Source organism: Gouania willdenowi, chromosome 16 (genome assembly GCF_900634775.1).
Source record: "Gouania willdenowi chromosome 16, fGouWil2.1, whole genome shotgun sequence".
In the NCBI taxonomy this organism is placed as follows: Eukaryota; Metazoa; Chordata; class Actinopteri; order Blenniiformes; family Gobiesocidae; genus Gouania; species Gouania willdenowi.
In genome coordinates, this window is record NC_041059.1 from 8,028,791 (window position 1) to 8,044,026 (window position 15,236).

General features: G+C 38.3%; 1 protein-coding gene and 1 pseudogene across 1 annotated transcript; both read right to left on the reverse strand.

Moving 5' to 3' along the window:
- Positions 1–4,236: 4,236 nt before the first annotated feature.
- LOC114478690 (uncharacterized) lies at positions 4,237–4,355 on the reverse strand (annotated as a pseudogene).
- A 5,657-nt stretch (positions 4,356–10,012) lies between these two features.
- Positions 10,013–12,652, reverse strand: LOC114478357 (trace amine-associated receptor 7d). Its single transcript, XM_028471366.1, has 2 exons — positions 12,477–12,652; positions 10,013–11,093 (listed from the first exon to the last, which is right to left on the reverse strand). Exon 2 carries the CDS (start codon positions 11,057–11,059, stop codon positions 10,022–10,024), a length of 1,038 nt encoding a protein of 345 aa, XP_028327167.1. The 5' UTR covers positions 11,060–11,093; positions 12,477–12,652; the 3' UTR covers positions 10,013–10,021.
- Between the last annotated feature and the right edge of the window lie 2,584 nt (positions 12,653–15,236).

The window sequence follows — 15,236 nt, forward strand, 5'->3', positions numbered from 1 at the left end:
CTGCTCATTGCTTTGATGTGTCCTCATGAGTTCTTTCTGGGTGAAAGGAATTTGTTGTTTTCTTATAATCAATTGTGTGAACTAGGATATTTAGAGAACTATGATATTTTAGAGGCCTTCTCACAGGAGGAGAGAAATTTTACTGCTCTAGCTTTGTTGCCGTCGTTAGATTTTATTGCTGTCTTTAGTGTTTTGTTATCAGTCTTTCTGTTGAAAACTGTAATGAAAACATTTGACCACTAGGGGGATGGGGGCAATGCTCCCAATGCCCTCCGCAAACTCTGCGTATATGTACACAGTTTTTTAGATTGTATACCTGAATTCGATGGACGGGGCGTGGCCAGCCTGACAGAACTGTCAAGTTGGCCACGCCCATAAAGAACTCATATCAAAGCGATCAGCAGACGCCTTTAAGGAAAACTGACAGTTGGCGTCAAAATATGTCAGGAGATCAAAGTAAATTTACATATTATTTAAAATAAAAAGTCGTCTGAATAAATGAAACATTAACATATTAGGTGTTGCTATTGATGAAAATAACACAAATCATTTTACCATCATTGAAGACTATTGAAACCCAAACAATTATTCATGATTATATATAGAACTACTGAGTACAGGGTTCGTTTCTCTTCAGAAAAATCCCATTTACATTTAAAAAGACGCCTCAGTGTTGCTTGATTGGTTTTAAGTGTGAGGTGAAACCAATCGGCAGGTGCTGTTGGACTGAGAGGCCCCTTAGCTACAAATTAACTGCGTTTTCACTGATTGTCTTGACATTTAGACATTTTTTTTTTTTTAGTAATTAAAGGCCAACTCACTTGAAACTTAAAGCTGTTACTGTGCAATTTTATCAGTGTCTCCATGGACTTTATACTTTTCTGAAGACACACTAAAGACAAAAAAATACAGTGTTACATACAGCAAATCATTTTCAACAAGATTTAAAAAAAAACTTTAAATCTAAGATGTCTAACCAACAGCGAGGCATCCACTGTGGGACATGGAACCTATGTAGTAATAAAATCCCACGGGCCAAAGACCAAAGACTGTAGTAAGTCTAAAGAGGAACTGAAAGTCTTTGAGGTGATGCATGTTCCCCACAAGCCATAATCTGAACATCATTGATTCTCTGAGGGACGACATGAGAAGAAGTTGTGTGAGAATACCTCAAAGAACTCACGTTGTTTGAAAGATTTCTCCTCTTTCCGTGTGATGATTCTAGAATTATAATCAGTATTAATGAAACCTCTTCTTTAAAAGCCTTTGAAACCCTTGAGAATTTTCTATCAGTGTCTGCTTCGTCAATAATTTTGCTTTATTTGCTCTATAGGAAATTTGAAGAAAAAACATCAACAACATGCATGGTAAAGATGTCTCTGATAGTAATTGTGTGCACATATGTGGGTATGAAACATAGTAGATGAGCCAGAAATACTTTGTCTTATTATTAACTTTACAGGTTTCTGCCATCAATTGATCATCACACATTGTAGCCGGAGCCGTTTCTGCCTGTAGGCAGTCTGTGTAGTTGCACCGAACCCTATAAACCTGCAGAGGTTTCCCAGAGCTGAGTCCTAAGCTTCATTTGATCAAATATGATTGAAAATGTAGGATATAAGAGTATAACAAACCACAATCATAACACACACACACACACACACACACACACACACACACACACACACACACACACACACACACACACACACACACACACACACAAGAGAAAACACATTTAAACACTCAATATCTGTCTTTTTTACTGGCACAAAGAGAAGAGGATTATTTTTACCTCCACCACATTTATAATATTCTCACTGGTGTTTGTTTGTCTATTAGCAGGATTACATCAATTGCTACTTTGACAAAATTCTCAACAAAGACAGACTGTATGACATGGAACATTCCATTCCGCATCATTATACTGATTCTGAATCAGTTTGAAAAATCCAAAAATCTCTGTCTCTCATCATCAGTGAAACTTCAGAAATTCATATCTTGGTTCGTAATTGGCTGATCTGTCTAAAAATGTATTCCGTTATATCGGGTTGGTTCCTATTATTCGTATGGGATTGTATTTCATTGCAACTTTTTTTGTAAAATGGGGGTATCCATACATTCACACCTACTGTATCGTTATTAATAGGGATATAAATGTCTTTCAAGCCTTTAAACCATGATCAGGATCACTGATCCAGATAACTGCCAATGTCTGCAAAGAGAATATTTGGAGCTTGGTGGAGGTTTGCGCTCTCTGAGTGCTCTTATTGTGAGTTAAGGCGGGCATACACTGTTCGTTTTTGTTCAGTCGTTGTACTCAGCTCCAGCTCAAATTGAGCGACCAAATTGTAGAGTCTGAATGTGTGCAGCTCACGATTCATGTTCTTACACTATACGGACCGACACTCTGACGTGACCCGACTGCTCACACTGTACGTTCATACGCGACACGTTGGGGTCTTGTTTCCAGAAAGGCAACGTAAATATTAGAAGAACAACTCTGAAGTGGAGAGACACTCTCGAATCTCAGCAAAAAGAGCTTCAAAAATGAAAATGTGGCGATGCGATGGACCAGGAATTGGCTGGACAGACATGGGCAGTACAGTCCGTGAGTTCTACAGTTCTACTGTTCGTGAGGTGTTAATCGCTTCTCGTGACCCCATGTATACTACACAATGCACGACACACGATTTAGCAGAGATTCAGCTCTCTCCCTAATATAGACGCACGAGTCAAAAATCGGCTCAAAAAAGGGTCAAAAATCACAGTGTATGCCCGCCTTTATCTTGTCCTAGTGGCTCAACTTAAGATGTCTTTTTTTAATTCAAGTTCTAATGACTGTAGATCTTTTTCCACAATGTTGCATGTTTCTGAACTTAAATTAAAAGAACAACAAAAAAAAAAAAAACACTTAGTCAGGGTGTAAACAGGCTTTCCTAGAACCATCAATAGAAGCTCTGACAAATCACTGGCGGACACAGAGAGAAAAAGATAAATACGACTAATTACCAGTCCCGCTATTCAATAGAAGCTGCTGTAGGTCGATGGGGGGGATGGGTATTCACTGACCTCTAATGATTCAAGTGTAATTGTTGCAGGAGTCGTAAATGTCCTTTAAAAGTGTCCAACGAGCAGCATGTGCGTCAGCAGCGTAATTAACAGTGGTTACATTAGAAGGTCACAGCGGCTGAAGCCAGGAGGTGAACATGTACAGAGAGTTGTTAGACTATAACAAGAATATAAGAGCTCAAACTGGGATTGCAAAATGACTGGTGATGGAGGATCATCAGAAGTGTGTGCAGCTATTTACCAGCACTCCTGTCCATATTGATGAAGGTTTCTGATATTTTCATCAGAGCTCTTGAATCCACAGTACGATCTTGGACACTGTGTTGGTGACATTTGCTCTAAAGCGCTGAATTGGCGAGTATCCTGTTCAACAAAGATAAAGTTGCAAACACTGCAATTTTTGGTCACTAATTGCCGCCCCAGGAGCACCGTAAACCATAACATATGGCTCTACTACAGCGTAAAGTGTAATTCTTCACAGACCATGAAAACAATCCGTCAGTGAACTTCATGTGCTTGCTGTGCTTTTGAGGTTGTAAAGCATCTTCTGGGTTAATTCTCCAACAAAAAGGAATGGGAACAGTGAACCTTGAACAAGACTTCATGGACCAAAGCGGGAACATTATCGCTGCCATGAGGGGTGGAGCAGCAACTGTTGACTCCCAATTTAGTTTATTAAATTAATTTACTAAAACCATGATAATGCTGTTATTAAGTCAGTGATACTCAACATGTGGCTCTTTATGTCTTAAAGGAGCATGGGGCAGGATCTAGAAGTCAGACTCCATAGCGACACCACGGTCGTTAGTGTAACTGCAGTCATCAGCCAAGCTGGCTCGGGAGCGCGTGTGAACTTTATAGCAGTGCAGCTGATTATCATTGTGCCTCCATTCGTGTATTTTGTCAGCTTTTTTTAAGTTTAGGTGTCTGAATGACAGGCGATCTGATGTGGATGCCTTTATCATAGACACTCAAAGCGCTTCACAGAATTAAGGCATTGTTCTTTCACTCCACACTTAGTGGTGGTAAGCTACTATTGTAGCTATACTGTACTATTGTATTGTATTCCTTGCACAAGGCTGCCATAGTGCTCCTTCCGACCACCACCAACACTCACTCACACACTACATTGTGTCTTGCCCAAGAACACAATGACAGATACTCCCACTGAGGCACCTGGAATTCTCAGTGGTCTCCCCCTCCAACTACTAACCAGGCCCAGACCTGCTTAGCTTCCAAGATTGAAGGAAATTGGGCAATGACAGGCTGGTATGGCCACTGTGTGTGTCTGCATCTATGAATTGAGAAAGTCACAGGAGCGACGTCAGAAAGACTGCTGCCGGCTTTGCACTGATACTGACACGGTTATTTATTTACTCGCTGTTCATGTGACTGTTTACTGCAAGCGCTGTGCACATGCCTCTGCGTACATCTGTGGAACCAAACAGTAGTTTAGTCCACTGAGCTTGTCCTCTCTAAGCTGTCGAGAACGCACACCACCGTCATTTGACGACATCATCGTCATTTGACGTCACCACGTCTGCAGAACTGTCCGGGGAAATAGGTATCGTATACAGCAGCACAAAATGTATCACACAATCTTTTTAGGCAACAAGTAGAACTATGTGTGGACTCCTTCTCTTGGGTTTAGAGCGCTTCATCACCCATTAGCATTAAAAAATCTTAAAATGAATGTTTATTTTTTTCTCACACAGCCTTTTCAGAATTATTCTGCAAAAGGAAGCGTGCAAAGCCCTTTTTCATCTTTCTTTCATCTTCTCTGTTCATCTAATCTCTTTCATCTCTCCTGGCTTTAACCCATCAGGAATTTAATCTTTGATGGTTGTCAAGTTCTTTTCCCAAACAATTTGGCTGCTGTGATTAAAATGAAATCAAATTTGAAGCTGACAAAATGTTTCTCCACACTCTATAGCAGAGACAGGCAACTTCTATCACAGCTGAGTATGATCCGAGGGCAACATTATTAACATTCATGTTAGCATTCAGAATAATGACCTATCTCAGCATTAATGCACTCATTTTCTGTGAGTGTGTTGTTTTTTGTTTTTAAATTAATTTTCTGTTTTCTTTCTAGTCTTTTTTTTTTTAAAGCATTTAGTGCATTTTTTTATGTCGTTTTGTGAGTAGTTTTGAGCTTTTTTGTTGTCATATTGTGTTTTTGGAGTAATTTTTTGAATAAATTTATGTATTTTTGTTGACAGAATATGATTTTTGGAATAGGTCTGTGCATTTTTGTTGTCATTTTGTGTTTTTTCTGTCATTTTGCCACATGTGGCCCCCAGGGCGCCAGTTGTCTGCTCTACAGTACAAAGAACCTCCTAATTCTAATTCCAATAGAATCTCTTTGTACCTGTATCTTTTCCTATGTTGAGACGTACATAAGGTGTGACTTGGTCTGAAGGCAAAGTGTGTACATTTCATCTTGTCCCTTGTTAAAAAGACTGTTTTTAAAAATGCAGATGTGTTTAAATATGCATTAACCTTTTTGCTTTTCATTTCCTTTGCCTGCCCTTTTAAAAGGACAAGTCAAAAGCATCAGAACCCCCAGTTTCGCATAAGAACAGGAAAAAGCTTCATGACACGAAAATTCAAATGCAAATTCCTTTGCTCATGCTGTTGATTTTATATTGTAAGTTCTGATCCGTTGAGTTTTCTCATATCCGTTTCTGATGCACCCCACCGGCTGAAAACAGCAGTGGTGGCGAATGCGTAATCAAATTAATCAAAAATAATTATTTGTATCAAATCCGTTACAGTAGTGTTTTCACTCCTTCACATAGTCTTTGTTGTTCTGTATTTGTGAGATATACCAGTACAAGCATCAAACAGCCTTTTACACTAGGATGTCTTTTCACAAGTATCTGTAACATCATTCCATCAAAGAGTTGCTCTCAGTTTAAAGATCAGGATTTCTATTTAAAAATGTTAATTAATGTATTAGCTTCAAAAAAAAAAAAGAGATCAAAATGACTTTTGTTGACAGCCCATAAAAGAATACTGATGATACCAGTATGTTGTCTAAAATAGAAACTTCTTTTCTCGTGAATCCTGTTTGGAGCTAATCCCACACACAAAACAGAAGGCCATGGTACAGCCTAAACAGGTTTCCAGTCAACCACAAAACAACAGTTAGCTGAGCTGCAAGCAGGGGCGGAGCTGTTGCACACCTTTGTGCTACACGCCAGGTCACTGCACAGTGGGTTGAACAAGTTTGCAATAACCATAAATGTGGAATTTGAATTAGACGCTATTTGGAGGGAACCTATTTCAGTAAATCCATTAACGTTTGTTGTAGAATGGATGTTTTTTTGCCTTTCTATCCAACGATATGCTTTCAACAATATTGAACCTGAAGCTTGTTAGTACTACAACATTAAGGGACATGCTGGGAAACCCCATTGGAAGTCCTAAACAAATTATCTACTCGGGCATCCAGTAACAATTTACTTGAAAATGTATACATAAGAAAGTGTCTATTTCTACGGTTGCCCTACGAACAACCCCCGATGCTATTGGTACAGTTACCGAAGTACAAGTACGTAGCGTCTTAGGGTTATGGATAGGTGTAAGGTTAGGTTTAGGGTTAAGGTTAGGGTTAGGTTATAACCCAATATCGCAACAGTTTTTAGGGTTAGGCTTAGGGTTAGGGTAAGGTTGAGTCTTACAGTCACGTGACCTAAATTGGCCAAATAAGGGCGCTGCGTACGGATAGAATGTTGTTATATTGATACGGACAGCCACTGCCTATACATAAGGCTGACATTATGCGGTCATTATCTGTCATCAGCATGAATAAGGTGCCATGAAGACTGTCATTAGGAGTAGTTCGCTAAATTATGACATATTTGTAGCTTTGTTGGCATTTTTGGGGTTAGGTGGAGGGATCTAGAGGGTTAGGTAGGGTTTGGGTTAGGTTTAAGGTTAGGGTTAGGGTTAGGGGTTAGGGTGACGACTGATACTTAATGACAGCCTTCATAACACCTGATACATGCTAATGACAGGTGTCATTTTATAATAGCGACAGCGTATTGTTAGCCTTTATGTATTAAACTTCAAGTACAGTGTTACTGGGCATCCTAATACATAATATACATGAGTTGGGCGAGCGTGAGTCAGTGGTAGAGTGGGTCGTCCAATAACCGAAGGGTTGGAGATTCAAATCCTGCTCTAGCCAAGTCATTGTGTCCTTGGGCAAGGTACTCTACCCACATTGCCTAGCATGAGTGTGGTGTGTGAGTGATTGTTGGTGGTGGTCGGAGGCACCGATGGTGCACTATGACAGCCTCGCCTCTGTCAGTCTGCCCCAGGGCAGCTGTGGCTACAATAGTAGTTTACCACCACTCTGTGTGAAGTGAAAGAATAATGCACATCAATGTAAAGCGTTTTGAGTGTCTATGATGAAGTCCTATTTAAAATCCAAAGCATTATTACTATTATTATTATTATTATTATGAGTTAGGCATAAAATCTTAAAGATCAAAGATTTTGGCACTTGTGTTATGGTGGTGTTGATATTTTTTTTTTTTGATGAGCATGTGGTTACCCTATATGCTCTCCTTTGAATAAAAGTCTACATTCTCCACTGAACCAAACAAGAGAGATTGGGAGATTTTGGAATGAGAGCACACATTACAAAAGAGAAAGTGGAACGCTGTTATTATTTCTTGCATTTTAATAAATTCAGTGGATGGAACAGTAGCTTATCAGAGAGGAATATCCAGACTCATCGCTTTAGTAACTCAAACAAAGCCTTTTCATTTGGCAAACAACAATTTTTAGCCTCAACCAAGAAGAAGTGAGCCTCATCTGTGTTGAGTCATTGTGTGTTCTTGAAGGAAATCTTGTATACAATATTAGAGCAAAGATACACAACGGAGAGTCCTTGAATAATGCAGTTAATCCGGGAAACATCTTGTGTAATGTTTAAAAATGCATAAAAAGCCAGACTGGGCAGTGATTGAGTTAAAAACCAAAAATGTCTTGTGTCTGCAGAGGCAATTCAATTCAATGCTAACACTGTGACAGCAGACGTTCACTTGTTAAACTGTTAAACCGCACCCTAAACTGTCGCTTCGCCCTTATCCACAGCATCGCAAAAGGGGAGAGTAAATATTCATCTATATGGATACAAGCATGGTGTTCTGTCTCTATCAATTCAGAAAATGCCCTCTGTTGAAATTGTCTCTTTTTTACACAAAGGAAGTCGGTGTGACGTGTCAACCGTTTTAAAGTGTTACACACCGACGTTCTTGCTTGGATGTTTTTGTCACAGCCAAAAAATATGAAAGAGCTTTCCATTTGTTTTTGTTTATCCGCCTTTAAAGCAATGAGAATGTGTTTTACTCCTGGTGTGTGTTGAAGTCTTTAAACTTTACACTTTAAACTTTAAATACATCTGTCTCTCCACACACACATTGATTTCTGTTAACCCAGACTTTCTTACCTCTTCTTCAAATGGTTTCCACAATGGTTAGAATGTGTTTTATGAGTTTTTGACCAGCCTCCAAGGGACATAGTTGTGAACTAAATTAATGATGGAGAACAGGCCTCCAAACATGGCTCACACCCAAAACCACTTTTTGTCCTCAGAAAACAAATGTACTTGAGTATGAAGTAGTGTTGGTGATTGGTTCTTGTCCAACTCTTGACATTTTAGTCAAAGTAAAAGAGTGACTGCCCTCTATGGATTAAAACCCAGCTATTACAATCGTATTTTGCTATTGGCTGAGAATGAAGATTTGTGACGAACCACAGACCAACACGGTTGGCTCCGCCCCTCCTATGAAAACTAGCATCTGTTGTGTCAAGTAGGTTGGATTGAGAGAAGTGTATATAGAGATGTGTAGTGAGTATTGAATAGGTAATTAGCATAGCAAAGATTGTTCTTTTGAGATTTTATAGTATAGTCTGGGTGTGTCTTAACTGCTCAAGAAGCCCCGCCTATAATCGAGCATTTTTTGAAATATTTCAAGCCTAGATCTGGATGCAGTCAGCCAGAACCTCTGGGTTAAGTTACTTTTTAATAACTTCTTCGATACATTTTAAAAGCAATCAGCACTCGCAAACATCCAGATTTATTGTGGAGACATACATACACTATACATACATCACCACAATTTGCATGTTGCAATTTCACTTGCTAAGTAATCCGGACTTTAGGTGTACAACGTGCCTGTGCCTGGATGGATTGCCAGTGTGAGTGCACCCAACATTCCTTTAAACCTAACTCACTCTTTATTGTACCAATGTTCATCATGTGAACCCCTACATCCCATTTTTTTTCAGCACTTATCTTGTTGGGGGTCATGTGCAACCCTGGACAAATCCCAAATTCCATCCAATCAACACACAAGAACAATCTCATAACAAACGTGTGTTTCAGATTGTTGAGATCCATGGCAAATTCTGGCCAATAATATAAAGGAATATAGGTCAGGGGAGGAGCTGGGGGAAGTGGCTAAGGAGGGGACGGTCTCAGCTTCTCTGAGGATCTCGTCCTTGCGTCCCGGATCTGGATAAGTGTCCAGTGGAATGTGGGTGAGCACTCTCATGAACATCTGTGTTCTAATTGAATCTAAAATAGCTATTAAAAGTACTCCTGCATTAAAAGACCAAACATGTTTTGTTCAATCTTTAATTATTTACACTCATGTAAACAACCATTGCACAGAATGTAACAGGCCTTAGATACTTCACATTAAACCAGAAAAACAGTACCATCATATGGAAGTATTTGAAGATAATACTGTATCTGCAATGCCAAAACATGCCATGCGAGTTACTGATGTAAAAAAGATTACAACAAACCACAAGCAGTGCATATACACTTTTTTTTATAAATATTACATTTTGTACATACAAGATTTTGTGCGACAAACAAGCATGAAACCTTGTTCATGTTTGTAAAGTCTTTGGTCCATATGATTTCTTATGTTGTGGTGGTATTCTTTTTCTGAAAAGGCATAAGTAGTTTGTGCGCTCGAACCCTGAACTTTTGATCTCGCACACTGTAAATAATGACATTCCAGCAACTGTTGGAGGCTAAAATCCAAAAGGCAAAATAGGAAAAGTTGCACCATTTTTTCCCCAAAACATTTCCAACCACGAAGACTGCAATGGGGGTGAATGACACAGTGAAGGCAATGGTTAGAGTCCCGATGGTCTTGGCAGCTTTAATGTCTGAGAAAGTGGGTTTGGTGGCGTTTTGGCACTCGGTCTGCGCCAGGTGTTTCCTGCGTTTTGAGTGCTGGCGTATACTGGAAAGAGAGATTATGTTTATGACCACAGTGCCACCTAGAAGAGTGAAATCAAATGCTGGAAAGAGGAGGAGGATGTTCCAGGCCTGGCTTGGAAACTCACTGATGTTGCCCAAAGCGTAGTTACACATTCGGCTGCAGGAATTGTACTCAAGAGCGATTTCATTGCTGAAAACCATTGGGAACACGGCCAGGAAGAAGCTTCCTAACCAGGAGAAGATGATGAGGATTGTGGTTCTTTTACGAGTAATCACAGAGTCCTTGTGCAGCGGCTTCAACACAGCGATGCTTCGCTCAATCGTTAGAAGAAAAATTGTTGTGATGGACACCAGAGTGCAACCAGCAAAAATGGGCCCAATAACATTGCAGGGGTGGAAACTCACGGACTGTGAGTTGTACAAAATCCACTCAGGTCTGGAGTCAGTTACCATGAAGTAGACCTCGGCATAGACGGAAATTGGCACAACAAATATTCCCACAGCCAGATCAGCCACGGCGAGGGACGCCTTCAGATAGCCCTGTGGAGTGTGAAAGTGTTTGGTCCCGAGAACCACAGTCAACGTCACCAAGTTTCCAACTAAAATGGCAACAATCAGCAGCAGCATGAAGAGCACCATGAGGACTTTATTTGTCAAAGTGCAGCAACAAACAGTGCAGTTTGATGGTTCTTCTGGTCTGTCCAACATGGTTTGGGCGCTGGTCTCAATCATTGGAGGAACCGAAGTTATACTGTTACATCTTGACCTACAAGAAATTAAGCAAATGGAAAATATTATTAAGCACAAAATGACAAGGGATCAACCAACTGATTTTAATTGGTACAACATGAATAAAAATGTGTGTTTTGGACATTTGGAGTAAAAATATTGTGCAATTTTATCCATACGATAAGTATACATTTTTAGTAGACTTTATCTGTAACAGATATAGTTGCAAAATCTTAGTGTCACCTAAACTAGACTATAACTCCAATAGTCCTGAAATTTTGTATGAACTCAGTAGCATTTTAGTCAAAAGACTACGACTAAAAATAAATCAACATCCATCCATTCATCCATTTTCTGACCTGCTTGCTCCTATTTTTGTTTTCAGGGTCACGGGGGTCTGCTGGTGCCTTTTTCCAGCTCTCAATGGGCGTTAGGCAGGGGTTCAGCAGTGTTAAAATGTAACACTGCTGACCACCTTGTTACTATTTACAGTGCAGCAGCCATTTCCGACCACTGGGAGGACCAATGTTATAATGTCCTGTACCCGGGTAATGTCAAGAGATTATGTCATAATAACAAGAGTTGCAGCAAAAATAAATAAACAATGGCACATGTGACATAATTTAATGTTGTCTGAGTCATCCCCATAAATTGAGAGATTAAATATTAAAATGTATTATTATCATCATTATTATTAAGATTATTACTAATAATCATTATGAATATTACCATCATTATCATCATTGGTATTAGTATCATTATTTATGAGGATGCAGTAGGCATCCTCATAAATCAAAGGATGGGAATGTAACATGGCAGTTGGTGCGAAGAACAAAAAACAAACCAGAAACAATAATTATAATGATGATAAATATAAAGGATAAGGGATACATAAATGATATATACTGTATTTACATGTATCCAAGTGCTGTAGATAATAATAATAATAATAATAATAATAATAATAATAATAATAATAATAAGTTTAATGTAACGACTTTGATCTGAATATAGTACGTGTAATGTCTCCAGGCTCAAGTCCCGTTTCTTTTTATTAAAACAACAGTGAAATATTGGAACAACAACAACAACAAAAAGTTTAAGGAAATAAAAATTGTTAATTTTTACCCCTGCTCAGAAAGCTCATCTCCTGCTGCAGCGCATTTGGCTGTAAACTCATTTTATGCCGGAATTAATGCACAACACTCGGGTAAAATCAGCCAATGACAATCCTGAATGCTGAGGGGAAATTATAATAAAGCGCGCTCTGATCAATGTTGTGCGCCTTGCGCGTCTATCACACAACGCTCATGAGAACTATATGAGAAAATCCTGAGATACATAGTTTTAAACAATAACATTTTCAAGCTTAATGTTAAGTTTAATAGCGACACAAACACACTCCTCCATCTCTACTCACCTTCAGCAATTTAAAGTCCTCCAAACGCAGAACATCCATGCGTAAAGACGCATTTCCCTGCTGGATATCCAGTAGAAACATCAGACGGAAAAATGCATTACATACATGGTGCATCCCTTCCACGTGTGCTGATGTTAACGCACATCAAACCAACACTGGTCGCTGCTGCGCTCCGGAGGAACTGTTTAAGTGGCTCTGCTGGTTTCTCCATTGGCTGAGGAGGATGAGGAGGAGGATGAGGATGATGATGATGATGATGATGATGACAGAGGCACCCCCTGCCCTGCCTATAGTGTGACGCCCTATGGATGGACATGGACTGTGATATTTTTCATACTTGTGTGCTTGCTAAAGTAATTGTTTCCCAAAGGCCATGTCTTTAAAGTCTTCTGCAGATGCCTATTTGGGTTTTTTTTTTTCTTTTTTCATTTTTACAAATCATTTTCTTTTTTTAATTATAAAACAAACCGTGCCAGCATGAAAAATTTAGCAAAACCTGAAACACAACACAAATCTTTTTGTATGATGTAACCTACAATTAACATGCATTTATAGCACTTCCCAATCACAAAATTTAACCAAAATGCTTAACTGTATAATGAAAAGAAAAAAGAATGTATATATAGGGCGTATATGTATATGTATATATCATTATCTCATAGATAAATTGGTGAGGGGTGATTAAATAAGTCAGACTCCTTTTTTGAATGTATACATTTTACTGAAATCTTCTTCTTTGGTGTTTTTGACTTGTTTTTTTAAATGAACTTGTGTCCTTTTATTTTATATGTATTGTTTTTGTTTTTACCTGTTCAAAAATAAAAAAAATAAAATTAAAAAAGAATATTTATATGTTGCAAAATGAATAAAAACGTAATCTGAAATGATATACAGTCAAAAATGATGTTAAAAATGGTGACACAAAACAAACAATTTTATTAGTCTATACTAGAGCATAGCACACATGGGGGGAAAAAGTCAAATATTTCACATGTGACATTCTACTTTCTATTTGCTTCCTCTTAAATTCTTGCAGCGTTCTACTTTTAAAAACATCTTTCTTTGCTTTTTGGGAACAACGTGAAACCACCTGACTGGAACCAGGACTATAACATACTGTAGTAGCGTCACTTCACTGCAGGTTGGTCTTCAGTCTAGGAGTAAACACAACAAAACAAAAGCATAATCTCCTGCTTCTGCATGTGTGTAATCCCTAATCCAGGGGTCGAAGCGGCCAGCATTAGTTTTATGCTTTACATCACTACTTGGGGGAGATAAGAGACATGTCCCCTGCTGTGCTGATTATCCATCTTCATTCCACTCAGCTATTGGAGGATTTCTTGAGGAATTCTTGATGAGTAAACTTTCCCCAGTTGTTCTTAGGTGTTTTTTTTTACTGTGTGTTATGAGGTAAATGCATTAAAACACACTGGACAGAAAGATAACAGCTGAAATGATCAGAATTGGTCGACTTTAGGACGATGGATGAATGCAGAATAAAGGTTTATTTATTTATTTATCTTAATAAATTGTCCAATGGATCAGAATGTTCTGTGTCAGCTACTTGGTAGATAATATGGCAACGTTGCAAACTTCATACAAATTAATGGATTGTAATTGCAATTGAAACACAGGTGATGATAGATGATTGGCTAATTGATGAAAGAATAAAATAGTAAATTGAAATATTCTTAATTTTTGTGGAAAACAGATATCTACCTGGTGCAGAGCAACAACCTCTTATAATAAATAGTTGTTGTTTTTTTTTTTTTTTTCAATTATTACATTTATCAATCTTGGGTGACATAAAGTCCTTCATAAGCATCCACTAGTTCAGTGGTTCTCAACCTTTTCAGCCAACGACCCCCAAAATAAAGGTTCCAGAGGCCAAGGACCCCCACTGTACCTGAAGGTGGTTGAACACAGACATGAACATTGAAGAACAGTCATGTGGAGACAGGTCATCTGTCAGGGGGAATAAAGGGGAGAGTTTTTTGGGGTCCATCCATAGAGTCAGCAAAATGATGGTCCATTGTTCTATGAATCTGTAATAACCACATTTATTTATTTATCTGAATAATATCCACTGTTATCCAGGAAGTTTAATATTATTTGTGCCATAGTATATAGTCATTAAAGATCTAAATCCTTGTTTTAATCACAAATGAAATGGGTTAAAAGTGACCAAAATATGTGATAAAATGGGATTTTAAAAGTATAAAGTTGCAAATTGTAGTGGCCAAAAACAGACAGAAAAAGTGGTAAAAAGGATTCAAAGTGTCAATATTGGAAGAATTATCGGGCATGACAAATCGTATATTTTATTTTTGCTTTAATTTTTCCTTTATGTATTTGTACTTCCTTGTTTGCTTGCTCCTTGTGTCTTTGGCTGCTGTAGCATGTGAATTTCCCCACTGTGGGATAAAATAAAGCATAATATAATTTAATCTAATCTAAAAAGAAGCATGACATATGGTGAAAAAACTGTAAAAGTAACAATAATGGGTCAACATATGCAACATTAGGTGAGAAAAGTGGTGGAAAGGGTTTAGAAGTGTGGAAAATGTTTTGAAAGTGGAAATAAATGTGTTAAAAAGGCACTGGAATTAGATGGAGAAGCGGCAGAAATGGGAGTAATGTAGCATAAATGCATTAAAAGGAGCAAAAATATGGCAAGAAAGAGTCATGAAAATATGTTTAAATATGGCATAGTTGCAGAAAAAAGGTTTGTTCAAAAAAATATTCTTAGTTTCTTGAATG

Excerpts from the sequence above, each read along its gene's own strand:
- LOC114478357 (XM_028471366.1), bottom strand. The coding sequence starts at position 11,059 with ATGATTGAGACCAGCGCCCAAACCATGTTGGACAGACCAGAAGAACCA.